Source organism: Electrona antarctica (assembly GCF_951216825.1).
Source record: "Electrona antarctica genome assembly, chromosome: 9".
NCBI lineage: Eukaryota > Metazoa > Chordata > Actinopteri > Myctophiformes > Myctophidae > Electrona > Electrona antarctica.
Window position 1 is genome coordinate 5,586,227 of NC_136790.1, and position 15,743 is coordinate 5,601,969.

Sequence of the window (15,743 nt, forward strand, 5' to 3'; positions counted from 1 at the left end):
GTTAAAATTACCACCGCTGAAATGCCCTTGAACAAGGCATCAACCACTACGATGAAATGTGTTCTATGAGCAGGGCCTGGCTGGAAACAAGTTCTTGAGCTTAGCCCAGATACCCTGGGTAAATATAGATTTCATTTCATTTCATTTCAGGTGGTGGCTGTTTTAGCAGACAGTTTGAGGGTCCGGTTCAATATTTGTTTTTTAACCAACACACACTACACAGGGTAACAGCTTTTTTCCGCCGACCTCGGTGCGGCGGTTCTTGTATTCTTTATTTTGTATTTACTGAGAATAAGGTTAGAAATACGTTTAGGGTTAGGCATAGTTTTACTGGGGTTAAGTTTAAGAATAGGGTTAGGTTTAGGCTGCAATTCGAAACTGGCCCCCGTAAAATCTGAATCCCCCCCACCGCCCCCCCCTTTTTCCCTCACTGTATATGTTTCTTTTCCCTTTTTACCTCCATTATGATGAATTCCTGTTCTGTTCTTTGTCTATATAGAAGTGTCTATTTGTACGTCTCTAAATGTTTTGATGAATTGAACATGGTGGACCCTATTGTAAACAAGTGTAATGCTTAATTGGGTCGTCCACTCACAGTTAACAGCCTTTGTATTGAGTTTGTGCTTGAAATGTACTGTAATTCTGCAAACTGTTAATAAATATTTCAATCAATCAATCAATATAGTTTTACTGAGGTTAAGGTTAGGAATAAGGTTAGGTTTAACCGTTTAAGCATAATTTACTTAGGTTACTTTAGGAATACCAGGTCGCGCAGTTCCACCGGCTGTACGCCCGAGGCGAGTTGGTAAAGGGGCGAGTTGTTTGGTATTCACACACATGCGTAAAGAGTATTCAATAGCACTGAGTTGTGTAAAAAAAATAATAATAATAATTGAGTTACGTGGTTTCCTCCAGACAGCAACGCTCACATCTCATTGGCAACAGTATAGTAGCCTATAGGCTACAGTATAGCACTCAGTTAGACTGTGTCTTCTGCAGCCTTAACCTCAGCCACCTCTCTGGTAGCACTACCCTTAGTCGACCCCTCTCCTCTGCCTTTCACCTTGGCCATCCTCTCCTCCTCTTTTCTCTCTTTGTCCAGAAGCCGATAGTTGAGTCCCATTCCTGCAAACAGGAACACACTGGCAACGATGAGGATGATTCCACAGCCCTGGTAGGTGTACGTGTAATTATCATAGACGTCCTTGAACTTCCCTGTGGAGATCAAAAGAGATAGGCTATTACTATGATTTTTATCATTGTCAGTCATGTTACAAATAATGATAGATAGATAGATAGATAGATAGATAGATAGATAGATAGATAGATAGATAGATAGATAGATAGATAGATAGATAGATAGATAGATAGATAGATAGATAGAAAATATTTGCATTATTAAACAACCATGTTCTTGAATAAAAACATACATGTTTAATCACATTAATGACAATATACTCACCAAGTAAAGGAGGCCCCAGCAATACAGGACCGCACTCCACAATTGTGACTAGTCCAACAGCACTGGAGAAGCGTTGCGCCCCCACCAGATCCATCAAGGTCTCAAACAGTACTGAACTTGCCCAGCCAAAGGCAAAGCCAAAGAACATAGCGTAGATGACAAAGCCTGTGTAAGTCACTGATAAAGGAGCAAACACATGGCACACACCGTTCAACAGGATAGAAGCAGCGAAGAAATACTGGATTCTGGCGCGTACCCACTTGGTGTTGGCAACCATGCCCATGGTGGGCCGGGCAACCATGTCAACAAAAGCCAGCACAGACAGTAGGAAAGCTGCCTTCTCTTTGGGGATGTGTAAATTCTTTGCAAAATTACTAAGGAACACCAGGGGTGCGAATAGGCCAAAGAACAGGACAAAATTACCCAGGATATACAGCAAAAATCCACGGTGTTTGAACAGACTGAAGTCAATGAAGCTGTTCATGACCTGTGAGACAGTCCTCTTCTCTGTAGTTTTGACAGGTGGAGCAGGCTTTGGTCCTATTGGTCGCATGAGGGAACCAGCGACGCAGCAATTTAGAAGAATCCCTCCTAGGATGAGAAAACTCCCCCTCCAACCAAACTTGTCGAAGAACCAGGTGTTTAAAGGAGCCAATGTGGAAAGACAGACAGGGCTTCCAGCCATGGCAATTCCATTAGCTATGGGTCGTTTATGGTAGAAGTACTTTCCAATCATTGTAAGGGAAGGGTTAAGATTGAATGACAGTCCTAGACCTAGACAAAACAGACAAAGAGATCAATGGAAAAGTTAACTATATATAGCCTACATAATATCTCATAATAGTTACATATAGGGTACTATAGATGGTGACAGAGATCAATAAACCATGGGTGAACTATGAGAAGATCAAAGTCAAGATTACATACCTCCCACTACACCAATACAGAAGTATAGGGCTTGAATAGAGTTGCAGAAAGAGGCAGCAATGAGGCCTGTTCCACACAGGCATCCTCCCAACATCATAACAGTGCGACTCCCATATTTATTAACCAGGATGCTACTAATAGGACCTAAACACCGCGCGCACACGCACACGCGCACGCACACACGCACACACGCACACACACACACACACACACACACACACACACACACACACACACACACACACACACACACACACACACACACACACACACACACACACACACACACACACACACACACACACACACACACACACACACACAGAGAGAGAGAGAGAGAGAGAGAGAGAGAGAGAGATGGTGAAAACATTGGCAATATTAATCAAATCGCTCCGTAAATAATAAAAACGTTACATTTGACCACCAGAGGGCATCAATGCTACAGCTGTTGTGTAGCCTAGTGAATTTATTTTATACAACTTCTGCAATCATTGCTGTCAATGCTGCACTGCAGTAACTGTCCTTTCCAACCATTACTAATGTGATCGCTCATGTCAAAGAAAACAAGAACAAGAAAACTAAAGTGTAATGGCATCAATATACCGGTATTATGGTTCACAGGTTCCTACATTTTGCAGGAAAACAAATCCGTTAAGGACCCTATACTTAAATTGAATTCTAAGACATTCGGAAAAGGACACTGAAAACACTGTGTGTGTGTGTGTGTGTGTGTGTGTGTGTGTGTGTGTGTGTGTGTGTGTGTGTGTGTGTGTGTGTGTGTGTGTGTGTGTGTGTGTGTGTGTGTGTGTGTGTGTGTGTGTGTGTGTGTGTGTTAGTTATAATAATGTTCGGGTGGAGATGAGAATCAGGATTTATGTAAAAGATATTTCAGTCAGGCTGTCAAATCCCTGCACTGCCCAATGAACTTAAACAGAGTCTGGCAGTTTTTGTTTAGAGGTTGTCCAGACTCATTTGCCATCACAGAGCGAGACAAAGGGTTTTTTAGATTGTAAAGCAGGCAGGCTCCGTTATAACAATGAGTTCTTTCCTTCCATCGCATAGGGAGAGTTGCTCAGGATAAAAAGGTCGGATACAGAACCAATGTAGAAAATTACGAGTGTAATGAATCAAAAGTTGAAGGAGTAAAAGTACTAAAAAAGTACCAGCAGAACAGCAGGTGGTTAATGAACCTCTCATGAAGAGGTGTGCTCAGAAGCTCCAACAGGCTGACTGAAATAGAATTAATTCAATATTGCTTCATATGTAGTTCAGGGCCAAATTAGCCATTGGGCCGGTGGGGCCACGGCCCAGTGGCCCTTGGCCCTCAGGGGCCCTTCAGAGAAACTGGACTGCGCAGTACTGGGTTTGAGGCCCTGGAAATGGGGACCTTCATTGACTGTTGATTGTGCTAAATTTATGTAAAAAAGATTTTAAAAAATAAAAATAAATGGAAAACCCAAAAATGTCGTGTGCACGCTCGCTATGGGGGCCCCTAAACAAATACTGGCCCGGGGCCCTCGTGGGGGTTAATCTGTCCCTGCTGTAGAAATAAAACCCTAACGTGCAAGGCTTGTTTTAATTTATGCAACTAAACAGACAGTTCATTGTAGTCCATAACCTTTGCTTTTTAGGAGTGAATAGCCATACTGGCTGGCACATCTCACTGGCAGTCTGGCACTGTTCTGGCACTGAACAAAGGTCAGAGATAAACCTACACAATCCTGTATTCATCATGTACCGCTCGCTACTCATGTGTCCGGTGCCAATCAAACACTCAATGCACTATTAAAAGAGCAAAGCACTGAGAAAACCCACCAAGAACCTTCCAACACTTCCAAAACACAAACGCAGCTTATACTCCTTCACAGTCGCTTAAAATAAAAATCGGTTCTGTTATATCGTTTAAAAAATGTTACCATCATTTTCTAAATTGGGCTTTACTGTTAACAGTCAGGTTAAGTGTTACTTTTTTTTAAAGGAATATTGTTACTGAACAAGTTACAATACGCAGCACTGATGGCTTTACAGGAAACATTACTTACTAGGGTAATGACTCTAATGAGGGCTTATAGTTATAGCTAAACTTCCTGTTTTGAATGGTGTGCAATGAATAGGTGACCATTACAATTAGTATACAATGGTGGAAGTACTGTACACTTAAGTACAATTTTGAGGTATTTGTAATTTACTTTTCCAATACTTTTACTTCTACTCCACTACATCTCAGAGGCAAATTGTAGTATTTTTACTCCAATACATTTATTTGAAAACTTTAGTTTCATTGACTTTGATTATTATTACAAAACACACCAATTTTGTACATTTATTTAAGATAGATAGATTATAAAACAATTGAGTACTTTTTCTGCTGAAAATCAGCACCTATTGTGGCTGTAAGTGGCTGACATCATTCAGCATTGCATTCACCCCATCAAGCCCAATCATCAGCTTTGGTCTTATAGTCTAGACAAGTACCTAATCCTCATCATACTGTCCTCTATAAAAGGACAACATTTATCTTCTATAATGGACGGCATGTCCATTGCTGCTCTACAGATGGATACTGTTGCACAACACAGTAGGACTATTAAACAGCCAGCATTTAGAAGCCTTGTTTGATTTATTTCAACGGGTAGGGTTTGATTTGAGTCACTGTCTTATTTTTCACAAGAAATCACAAGAAAAAAGGACGGGTGTTTTCGTTGAATCTATCATGGTTAAAATGGACTTTGAAGTTACAATGGGTTTTTATAGGAAGGGGGCAGGGCAGCTAAAATTAATATCAAATATCTAAATACTGAATCGAGCATCTTAAAAACTGTCTGGGGTGCTCACAGTAGACAATAAAATGAGCAAAAGTCTTTTTGAAAGTGAAATATCCCTTTAACTATACAAAGGAAATAGTGGCATATTTTCTATTCACTTGAATGGTACAATAAGAACACTTAAAGCTCTGCTGATGGGATATCCCGTAGCCTGGGCACCATTTCATTTAGGTATATGATCCTGTCGGGAGCGGATGATAGTCGACAGGCAGGAACAACAGGCGGCAACTTCCTTTTCCCTCAAACCGATTTTTCTCAATAAAAGCTACAGGCTACGAGAGCTTTTATTGTTTGAGGGAAAGGGAAGTTGCCGCCTGTTGTTCCTGCCTGTCGCCTACAAAACAATACTACAACATGACGTAACGATATCATCCGCTCCCGACAGGATCATACAGACTTTTGAAACAGAGACCAGGCTTTCCTCCGAGGTGGTGGAAAGCCTGGTGAGGCGAGGTTAGATATCCCGTAAGTGTACTTAAGAAGGAAGGATTAGTGGTCTCTCAGCTTACATAGATTGTTAATAACAGACTCCATACACAACTCAGTCAATTCTTTTAGGAAAAAAGCTCAGATATCCTGTAGCAAAAGCACGTTGCCTGATTGGACTGAGCTAGGCTATGGGACTGTTCTTGGGCCTGAGTATATAGTGGAAATGATATACCTGTCCTCAATCATTATTCAAGTATTTAAATTATCTTAATGGTACATTCTTGAATGGCCAAACCACATGTTTGCCTGATTGCACTTTGCCCACAGCTCACCTCCTCCGTACATGACCGCCAGCATGATGGATGATATCCAGGACACCTCACTGCTGGTGCAATCGAAAATGACCTCAATCTCTTTGAAGAAGACGGTGATGGACTTGGGAAAGGCATACGAGAATCCGATGGAGATGAAGGCCCCGGCGACCACCATCCAACCCCAGCCACCCTCAGGAGGTGTGTAGCCCACGGGTCCACCGACGGCAGGCGCCATTGCAGTTCACCAAAAATACCTCCTTTTCTGCACTAAATGTGGAGGCCTGTTTCACAAGGAGAGATCCAAGCAGTTGTGGGGGAAAAACAGATGCTCATTAATCAGCAAATGCCAAATTTTGAGTTGTTAATAATACACTTTATTTATTATTAACTCAAAATGACCTACGGTACCATGATCAACTGAGTGACAGCTCATAGTGTTTGAATAGATTAATTATACTTCCCCAGAATCCCCACACGTGGCTTGAACCAAAATGTGTTCAGTCCATTGCAATTTACATCCTTTCTTATATTACACATCAGTGAAATTAATCTGTGCAGTGTGCAGTAAATAATGTATTTCATTCTACATTACGGAAGCAATGCCATATTGAAACTTATTGAGCTCAGCAGAATCTTGTATATGCTGTTTTGGTCAGATAAAGCTTGTTCATTTACACAGAAGATGCATCTCTTGCGGAACAATCACTCAACTGAAACAGAACAGGTGAAAATGGGGCATAGGTCTCAGCTATAATAACTAATGTATTGAGAGGCATATTTTAGTGACTTAATAACCAACATAATATGCTGCTTAGCCCTTGGAACTGTGAAGAAAAATACAAATCTGCACAACAGATGCTGCTAGGTTAAATACTAGACACACTTGAAAGTGACATCGACACTTGTCCCCTCCTCGCATCCATTCATTGAGTTTCCCACTGTCTCACTTTAGAGATGATTGATTGATTGATTGATTGAAAAATGTATTAACAGTTTGCAGAATTACAGTACATTTCAAGCACAAACTCAATACAAAGGCTGTTAACTGTGAGTGGACGACCCAATTAAGCATTACACTTGTTTCCAATAGGGTCCACAATGTTCAATTCATCAAAAACATTTAGAGACGTACAAATAGACACTTCTATATAGACAAAGGACAGAACAGGAATTCATCATAAAGGAGGTAAAAAGGGAAAAGAAACATATACAGTGAGGGAAAAAAAGGGGTGGGCGGTGTGGGGGGGGGAGATGAATAAGAGTTTGTCTGCAGAGTCAACTGACGCACTCCTTACTGTACTGTTTACACGGGGGAGAACGTCCAGATCAGGCCATGAATACAGGTCGCATTCACACTGCTCAATAGCTCAGGGCAATGTTCTCTGGAGTGGCTGATGCTTTTGCATTTTCTGCCAAGGACTGAATTTGGTTGATGAATAATTGGAACAGTGATATGAAAAGTCTATTTGAGTAGCCAATTGAGTGGCAGAATCTTTAATGTTTAATTAACTTTTTTTTAAAATTGAACTGGGGTCTAAGCTGCATGGTCTACTCTAAGCTGCTGCTAAGCCGCTGTAAATGTACCCTTACCTTCACCCCACAGCACTATACAAATGTAACGGAAGCAAAACCTAGGTGTCTGCACACTGCTACGTTTTTTTGGATTTTTAGCTGCTTTTTTCCGTCGTTTTTCCCAACAAGCTGTCAAGTCTGCAAGGACCGTAACTTCCGTAAGTGTATTTTTTTTAATATCTTCATTTTTACGATTTTACTTTTTTGGTCTTTTTTCCCCTTGCCCTTGATAGACAGGAAACGGGGAGAGACGGGGGTGACACAGGAAAGGTCGTCATGATCGGGACTCCACCCTGGGACAGGCTGCCTGTCAAGCTGCATTGGAGCCTAAATGCCCGGAGTCCGGGCCCTTTTATATATAGAGAGTATGCACATGCATGATTTTCCCATCAGGACACGCCCCCCTCATCTAGACTGAGTGGCAAAACATTGAGCAGCATGGAGTGTTGGAGTTTGGAAGCGTTCGTTGGAAATCACTCAACCGTCCTGCATACCACCTGTTTCTAAATGTCACATAATGCAGGAGGCAGCAAAATGTTGTGTAACTGTTATTGAAAACAAGCACTTCCAAACTCTGACACTTAGAAAAATAATCAAATGCAGGGCATTTCTTGACAGAAAGTAGCTCATAACGTTTCTATGGTGGATTTTCATGAAACAAAAACTTTGCAGATAGAAAGAGGATAATTCAAGCTTTTCGTACAGCTGCAATGTTTAACATTGTTTAATGCAATCAGACAGGACTTTTCTGTTTGGATGAATGGGCTGTCAAGGCCAGAAAGTGGTTTTTTGCCACTCAGTGGGCGTTCCCGCATAACTTCCAGGTACGATGATGTCACGCGCATACCCTCTATTCAGCAAGTCCTTATAGGTGCAGGATTATGAGACCTTGGGCCCCCTGGGCACGGGCATCTAAAATACCTAAGCCTAAAAATAAAATACTCGATTGATGATTAGGACTATCGTTATTTTGTCACATGTAATGTATGTATGTCATGTAACATGATACATGACTGAAATAAGTGAATAAGTGAAATACCAAACAAGAAATAGACATACTGTGACCATGCTGCATTGGTGCCTTTATACAGCCAGTGCAGTGGTTGTCATATTATGTCAGTCTCCACGTATATTCAGGCTTCTGAATAGGAAGAACGCTTTTTTTTTTTTTTTTGTCAAAGCACTATTCCGACAGTAATCATTGCTATGTGTGTTTGTCCAGTAATAGGGTCTCCGCAATTTTCCATTTCTTTAATAAACAGAAAATACATGTTCAGGTGGGTTGCCAATTTCAGCCAATTAGGAGAGATTATCCAATTATCAGCTTTAATGTTCACCGTGTTCAGGCACAAATTGTGTCTGTCAATTTATATGTCATCATTTCCAATTTGACTCCTTTATACTGTGTCCTATGTGAGTTTTCTCTCCTTATTGGATTCTATTATTCTGACCTGAATTATTGCAATTACCGTTTAATGTTACTGAATGCAAGGGTTTTCAACAGGTGGTCCGTGGATCACTGCTGGTCCGTGAAAGTATTACATGTGGCCCGGACCATGCAGTTAATGATGTAGGAAATTAAGATGTATTATTTTATTTTATTTTATTTTATTCCACGGAACAGTGCACACAATGACCTGGTGACCTATGATGACGCGTCAATGTTGTTCGAATCTCAAGAAGGGGAAGTGCGCGTTCCTTATCTGCGAGTGGTTTAATACTTCCCCTTTGCTGAAACACATTTCGTTAATGTGGTGCCCTTACAGTATATGACACCTCACACTGCGTCATACAGGGTGTGATGGGTGTGTGTCATTTGTAATTACACACATTGTGAAAATCTGTTGTTTTGAACTAGCTTTTTGGATTTCTCCCCACAGAGCTGACTGGCCCATATTGCATGGAATACTTTGCCCCTCTAAAGTTCTATATAAACTGAAGGATTAAACATTCACTTCAAAAGGTACTATGAGGGCTTCTTTCTTTCTTGTGAAATCATCAAAGTGAATGTTGAGACAGTTTTTTCCAGTAGGACTTTTGGGGCTCTGTTATTGCCATGAATGACTAAGTCCTTAATGCGACAATGGGTCAAACTGTACAGAATCATTTACTGTACATTAAAGTATTGAAACATGTTTTTCCTTTAGCCCTGGCCCGTTAGTAAACTGACTAAACTCACTAACGCATTGGACCAGTGCAGGACGTCTCCTTCATCGAGGGGGTCAGAACATTTTCACATAATGAATTCTTCACTAGAAATACGATTAACTAACCTCTGGTTTACGGGTGTTAAGAGGGGAACAGGAATACTGATTGTCCTCTCACAGCAGACACGTATGTCCCCTCTCTGCAAACTATAGGGCTCTGCACTATTGCACTGAAGGTCAGTTCAAAGAAATAGCCTGTCTTGAAAAAGTCAACATGTATTCAACATGTATTCTTTGCCTTGCAAAGAGAACAGTAAGCTGAAGAACAAGGAATTGGAATGTATGCCTTACTTGTGTTAGACACTGGTGTCATTTAAATAATGAATGAAGAGGGCTCTAGTGAATTCATCACCAATAGAGATTAGTGTGTGTGTGTGTGTGTGTGTGTGTGTGTGTGTGTGTGTGTGTGTGTGTGTGTGTGTGTGTGTGTGTGTGTGTGTGTGTGTGTGTGTGTGCGTGTGTGTGTGTGTGTGTGTGAGTGTGTGTGGGGGGGGGGGGGGGGGGTGGCACTGTTTCTGCGTTATAGATTACATCCAGAAACCAGGTACAGTAGCTATAGGAAAATGTAACACCACTAGACACTAGGAATGAATTACAATACACGTCATTGTCTTAAGTTCTAAATACAGCAGCCAAAGTGTGCAGCATCTCACACACACACACACACACACACACACGCGCGCACACACACACACACGCACTCACACACACACACACACACACGCACACGCACACGCACACACATTGCAGCAGAGCATGGGCAGAGGGCATTGGTGACTGTGTTATAACTGGGTCATGCTTCTTGGGTTATAGGACACAAGGTTGAATAATCTTCCGCTGTCAATGGGGTGCCAGCTTTCACAAGGCGTTGGTATTTACATTGCCATTACCTGCAGTAGGCCTACGAGTATTTGAACAACCTGAAGAAACTAAACGTATGTCTCTGCAGCAGGAGGATAGCTTTCTATAAGATGGGTCGGTCTGTGCGTGCGTGCGTGCGTGCGTGCGTGCGTGCGTGCGTGCGTGCGTACGGAGTTAATGTCTCAAACTCAAACTGCTGAACTGATTAGAGCAAAACATTGTTTTGGCGGACTACTTCTATTCCTGCATTTGTTTTACTGAGGATAAGGTTAGGAATATGTTTAAGGTTAGGCATAGTTTTACTAATATCTGGTGGGGTGGCCGGATTTGGCCCTCGGGCAAATGTGTTTCGGGCCGATCGCTCTTGTATTCCCAGTAGGCCAAAGAAGCACTATCAAGATGGGGTCTAATTCTTTTTTCATTTTATATCACTTCATTACTCATTATCTGTCAATGATATTTTGAAGTTATGTCATATACAAAATGCCTAATACAAAACAGTATTAAAAAAATAAAAAGATGGGGTCTAATGACACAGTGGCTTCAGTTGTGGATCTGAAATGTTGATGATTTCTGTCATACAGTCTTGATCGATGAAGTGGTTTGCGAGATTACCCACAAACACGCCGACACACAAACAGGCAGACAGCCTCTAAAGTGATGTTTTGAAGGACCATGAAAATGAGCTCTGGTTGACACAGCTGTGTTTCCTTCTCCTAGCAACAGTGTTCTCATTCATTCTCACTTTGGGCGTATCATGATTACCCTAGGGAGTGAGTAATCAGTGCCACTGATAGGCCCTAATGATTTTGTAGAATTAATTACATGACATGGCATGACTAGTACAAAAGTATTCATACAAATATAAAATATTGTTGTAGCACATTGACAAAGTAATCAGATATAAATTGATTTCTAATTATATTTTCAGGTACAGGAAGCTGACTTTTTGTAAAATAAATAAAATAAAATAAGAAAAAACCTCTTACCTTTTAGGGAGCTCTCAGACAAGAGGATGATGGACTCTTAGATTGGCAGGCTCCCTGAAGCACGTGGTGGATGCTCACTTGAAAGTCTCGAGTGACACTGAAAAGGCAAGAGGAAAGACACATCTGCAAAATGCTTCCAGACACTCCAGAGGTGAACTGTGGGTGTACATCCACATGCAACGATCCCAAACTTTGCCTTTGGTACATCCGCCTCTTTTCAAGTAAACCAAAGCAGATAAACAGTTTAGCTCAGTCAGTGGCTACATCAAACAGTTGGTCCAATGCAGACCATATACTGTAGTGGTGTAATGGCGAGGTTCTTATTGGCTGTTCCAAGGCTTAGTGCCGTGCCCTTAGAATGCAATCCCCACCCCTGTGTCATGTGTTGGGCAGCTCACAGTCACACATACTTATAGTACTTCAGTGAAACCTCAAAGGATATCAGCTACCGTCTGCACCCTAAGAGATAACACGGGATACTGCTTTCCTGCATGAGTTGACATTATGAACAATATATTCTATTGGGTATTGGGAGTCGCAATACAACATCCGGTTTACTTTATAAGCAGGCATTGTTTATACCTCAGCCACCTGGAAGAGATTTTTGATCACTTCAGAGGTCAGGTCTAGTTGAAGCTTTCTCCCAGCTCTCTGAGGAGCCATTATCAGCTCTGTGTCCAGGCTTGAGAAAGGAAAGTGCACGGGAGGTTATCCAAACAGTGTGCTTTCAATCAACCTTAATATCAAAGGCAAATGCATGCTCTTGACACCCGTGACACACTTGTCTTTGTTTGGTTGTCTTATATCAACCCCCTTTTTTATTGTGGTGGTTCTCAATTGCTAAAATGCATTTCCTGAAACTTTGTTCTTGACCTGAATTAAACTCAAGTGCAAACTCCGCCAACAATCGAAGCGTATAGCACTATATTTCACGTGCAAAAGGAGTAATTCTTACCAAATTGTATTAACCTTTCCTTCTCAGTTCTCAGTTGCTCAGGCACTTCCTGATACATTGTTCTCATTTAAAAAACTATTGTGGAAAAAGATTTTACCATCTAGCAACATATTTCACTTGCAAAACCCAAATTAAACCCTCAAAATGTTTTGTTTATAGCAACATTTCAGCAATATCTCCCAAAATTGACCTTTTACAATTTCTTAAGCTAAATCATAATTATTATTACTCGATTATGAATATAATCTGAATTCTGGTTTTGTTTTGAGATGCGTGATGAACAAATTACTGAAATTATTTGATGTATTATTTGTGTTGATCCTCACAAACCAACTTTCACTGCATCCAGTAAAGACATTAAGCCGTGGGGGTGAACATTATCACCTGGGAAGAATCCAGTCTCAATTCTTCTCATAAAAAACATGCCACCATACATGTAGATGTAGATGTAGTGCCATCTGGGGATATCTTTCATGGTCAAGGTGTTACCATACCCATGAAAACATTCAAGACACAGCAGTGATTTTCATCCAGTGGTCCTTGAGGGGGGTGTGTTTCTAGTTCCAGTTCTTTTATTTAGTTTGTGTTATATTATGTACTTCTGGATGTTTTGTCCTCATTCAGGGCCCTGGCAGCCGCACAGGCGGAAACAATTCTGAGCCTTGAGTGAAGTTGAGCCCCAGGTTGTGAGAGACCTCCACTGCTTTCCAATTTCGCATCATCACACAATCGGTTATTGGAGGATCGTTTTGCCTTGTATAGGGACGGGATGGAGCACCCTTGTGGAGCGCTCAGCCGACCTCGCCACCTTCCACAGCACACTGGCTCTTCCCATTCCGTAGAGATGGCCCCGGCCTGGGATGTGTCAAGAGATTTCAGGACCTTCTGTAACACCTTGCATTTCCTCAGTTGCCTGAGGTGGTGCGCAGGCCTTGGGATCCCACTTGTGCTATTTTGACTGTAATTATTTGTGCAATTAGAATAATACGTAGATCAAAGTGAGAATGGTCACATTGAACTGAAATGCATGCCATGCTGATTAGCAAGCTATACCCAATTCATAATTTTGCCAAATGTAGATATTTGTATTTATAGTTCTGAAAATGTTCGCAATTGTCTTTTGTATGAAAGCAATCAGATTTGTATTATTCATATTATTATTTTCCCTCTTTATTTCATATTTGTATTTATTAATTAAACTACCGGTATGCAACTATCCTCTGGGCATGGGTCGGTATATTATTGTATAATGTTGTTGTGGATTACAGTACAGTATATGACATACTTTTGAAGATGTAGATTGGCAATGGATAGTGGATACCATGTTTGAGGAACACAGTATGTATTCTGGTGAGTTTTGCAAACAGTAGCCCATAAGGCCTCGCCTTTAATGCAATGTACAAGTACAAAGGGCAAGGAATGTTAATGCATTTGGGTAAGGTATAAACCTACTGTATATAATCCAATCCAATCCAATCCACTTTATTTATAGCATTTTAAAAAAACAGAGTTGAATCAAAGTGCTTTACACTCACTCAGCACTTTGGTTCAACACATATATACAAAACATACTAAGAGTAGAACAATACACAATAAACAGGGTGCAACACACATGCCTAATAGAAACATCAACTCTCAGTCTGAATCATCGAAAGACAAGGACTGGAGTACAAGTGAGTTTTCAAACGTGATCTAAACACAGGCAAGGTTTGAGACGCTCTAACATGGGCTGGAAGATCGATCCACAGTTAATACGCTATCGTAGCGGAAAATGATCCATGTTTCAGCCTTGTTTGTGGGACCAGGAGAAAGTACATTTGAAGACCCTTGTAGGGTTGTTGGGAGGTAGAGGCTTTGATGGTGCCAACCTATTTAAAGACTAAATAATAATAATAATAATAATAAGGTACAATATCAATCTCAAAGAGTTGAAGGCACATATTATCAAGTCCATTTGACATAATGAGGTGTCCAAGATGCAGAAAAAAAGGGAACAGGGAGACGCATCATGCTTATTGAGCCCTGCAGCTAAATTAAATTGTCACAGTGTCACAGTGTTTACAGCACACGTTGTGTTTTTGTTTTGTTTTGCACACATACATACGACATACCCTCCCACACTTCGCTCTCTCTCATGCCCACAACTGCTTTGCCTGCATGGCTTCTTGTTCTCTAGCTGTGAGACATTTTGTTTCTGTCAGAGTTCAAAGTAGTTTACAGTAAAACAAATCACAACATGCTTTTCTTCCCTGTTCTCTTCATTTTCATTTTCTTTGTGTTCTCACCTTCATCTTGATCTACAGAAATAAAACGTTTTTTTTTTCTTTCTTTTTTCAGTGGTGGACACTGGACAGTAACATAGTACATTTAGTTGACTTCTGTAAGTACTAACCCGTTTCAAAGACAAATATTGTATACTTTTGATTGAAAAGAACAAAAAGTATAGTGATGTAGTATGAATTAAAAGAAAGTACTCCAGTAGACTACTTTTACTTATGACTGAGCAACTTTAACTTGTAGTCGAGTCATACAGTAATCGACCAGGAGTAGGCTATTCTTTGACTCAAGTACTAGTGTTCAGTACTTTGTCCACCACTGAACGTACAGCTGACTAAGAATACTTCCTTCTGTGAGCCAAATCTGAAACTCCCAGATCCCAAGGGTTGATCCCAAGGGTTGATGAAATCATCTACTCCGCCTCCGCACAACACCTGTTAGTGTCTGTACGTGAGACATGTTGTGGTAATAATTGTATTGTTTTAGTTGTTTGTACAGGAAACAGTCTCCTACTCTCCTGACAGTGAGGCCATGTTTCCTCCATGTGATTATAGCATTGTTACATAGTATACTGTACATGATAAGATCGTGATAAGATCAATTACATACATGTGATATGCACTGGCACTGGCTGCCGGTGAGCGCCAGATGTGACTTCAAGATCCTACTAATCACGTTCAAAGCCCTAAATGGGTTAGCCCCTATTTACATCCGTGATATGCTATCCCTCCCTGAATCCGGGCGCACCCTCAGATCCTCGGATAAGGCCCTTCTGGCTGTCCCTCGCACTAACCTAGTTACCCGGTGTGACCGGGCTTTTGCCGCTGGGGCACCCAGACTGTGGAACGCACTGCCAGTGCACATTAGGGTAGCACCATCCGTCCCGTTATTCAAGTCACGCCTGAAAACCCACCTCTATACTGAG

General features: G+C 41.2%; 1 protein-coding gene across 1 annotated transcript; it reads right to left on the minus strand.

Annotated features, from left to right (window-relative positions):
- Positions 1–979: 979 nt before the first annotated feature.
- slc16a1a (solute carrier family 16 member 1a) lies at positions 980–11,714 on the minus strand (the record flags this gene model as incomplete). The annotated part of the gene is made up of 5 exons (XM_079509728.1): positions 11,587–11,714; positions 5,976–6,238; positions 2,390–2,533; positions 1,463–2,236; positions 980–1,215 (listed from the first exon to the last, which is right to left on the minus strand). The coding sequence occupies exons 2-5, from the start codon at positions 6,190–6,192 to the stop codon at positions 980–982; spliced, it is 1,371 nt and encodes a 456-aa protein (XP_079365854.1). The 5' UTR covers positions 6,193–6,238; positions 11,587–11,714.
- Between the last annotated feature and the right edge of the window lie 4,029 nt (positions 11,715–15,743).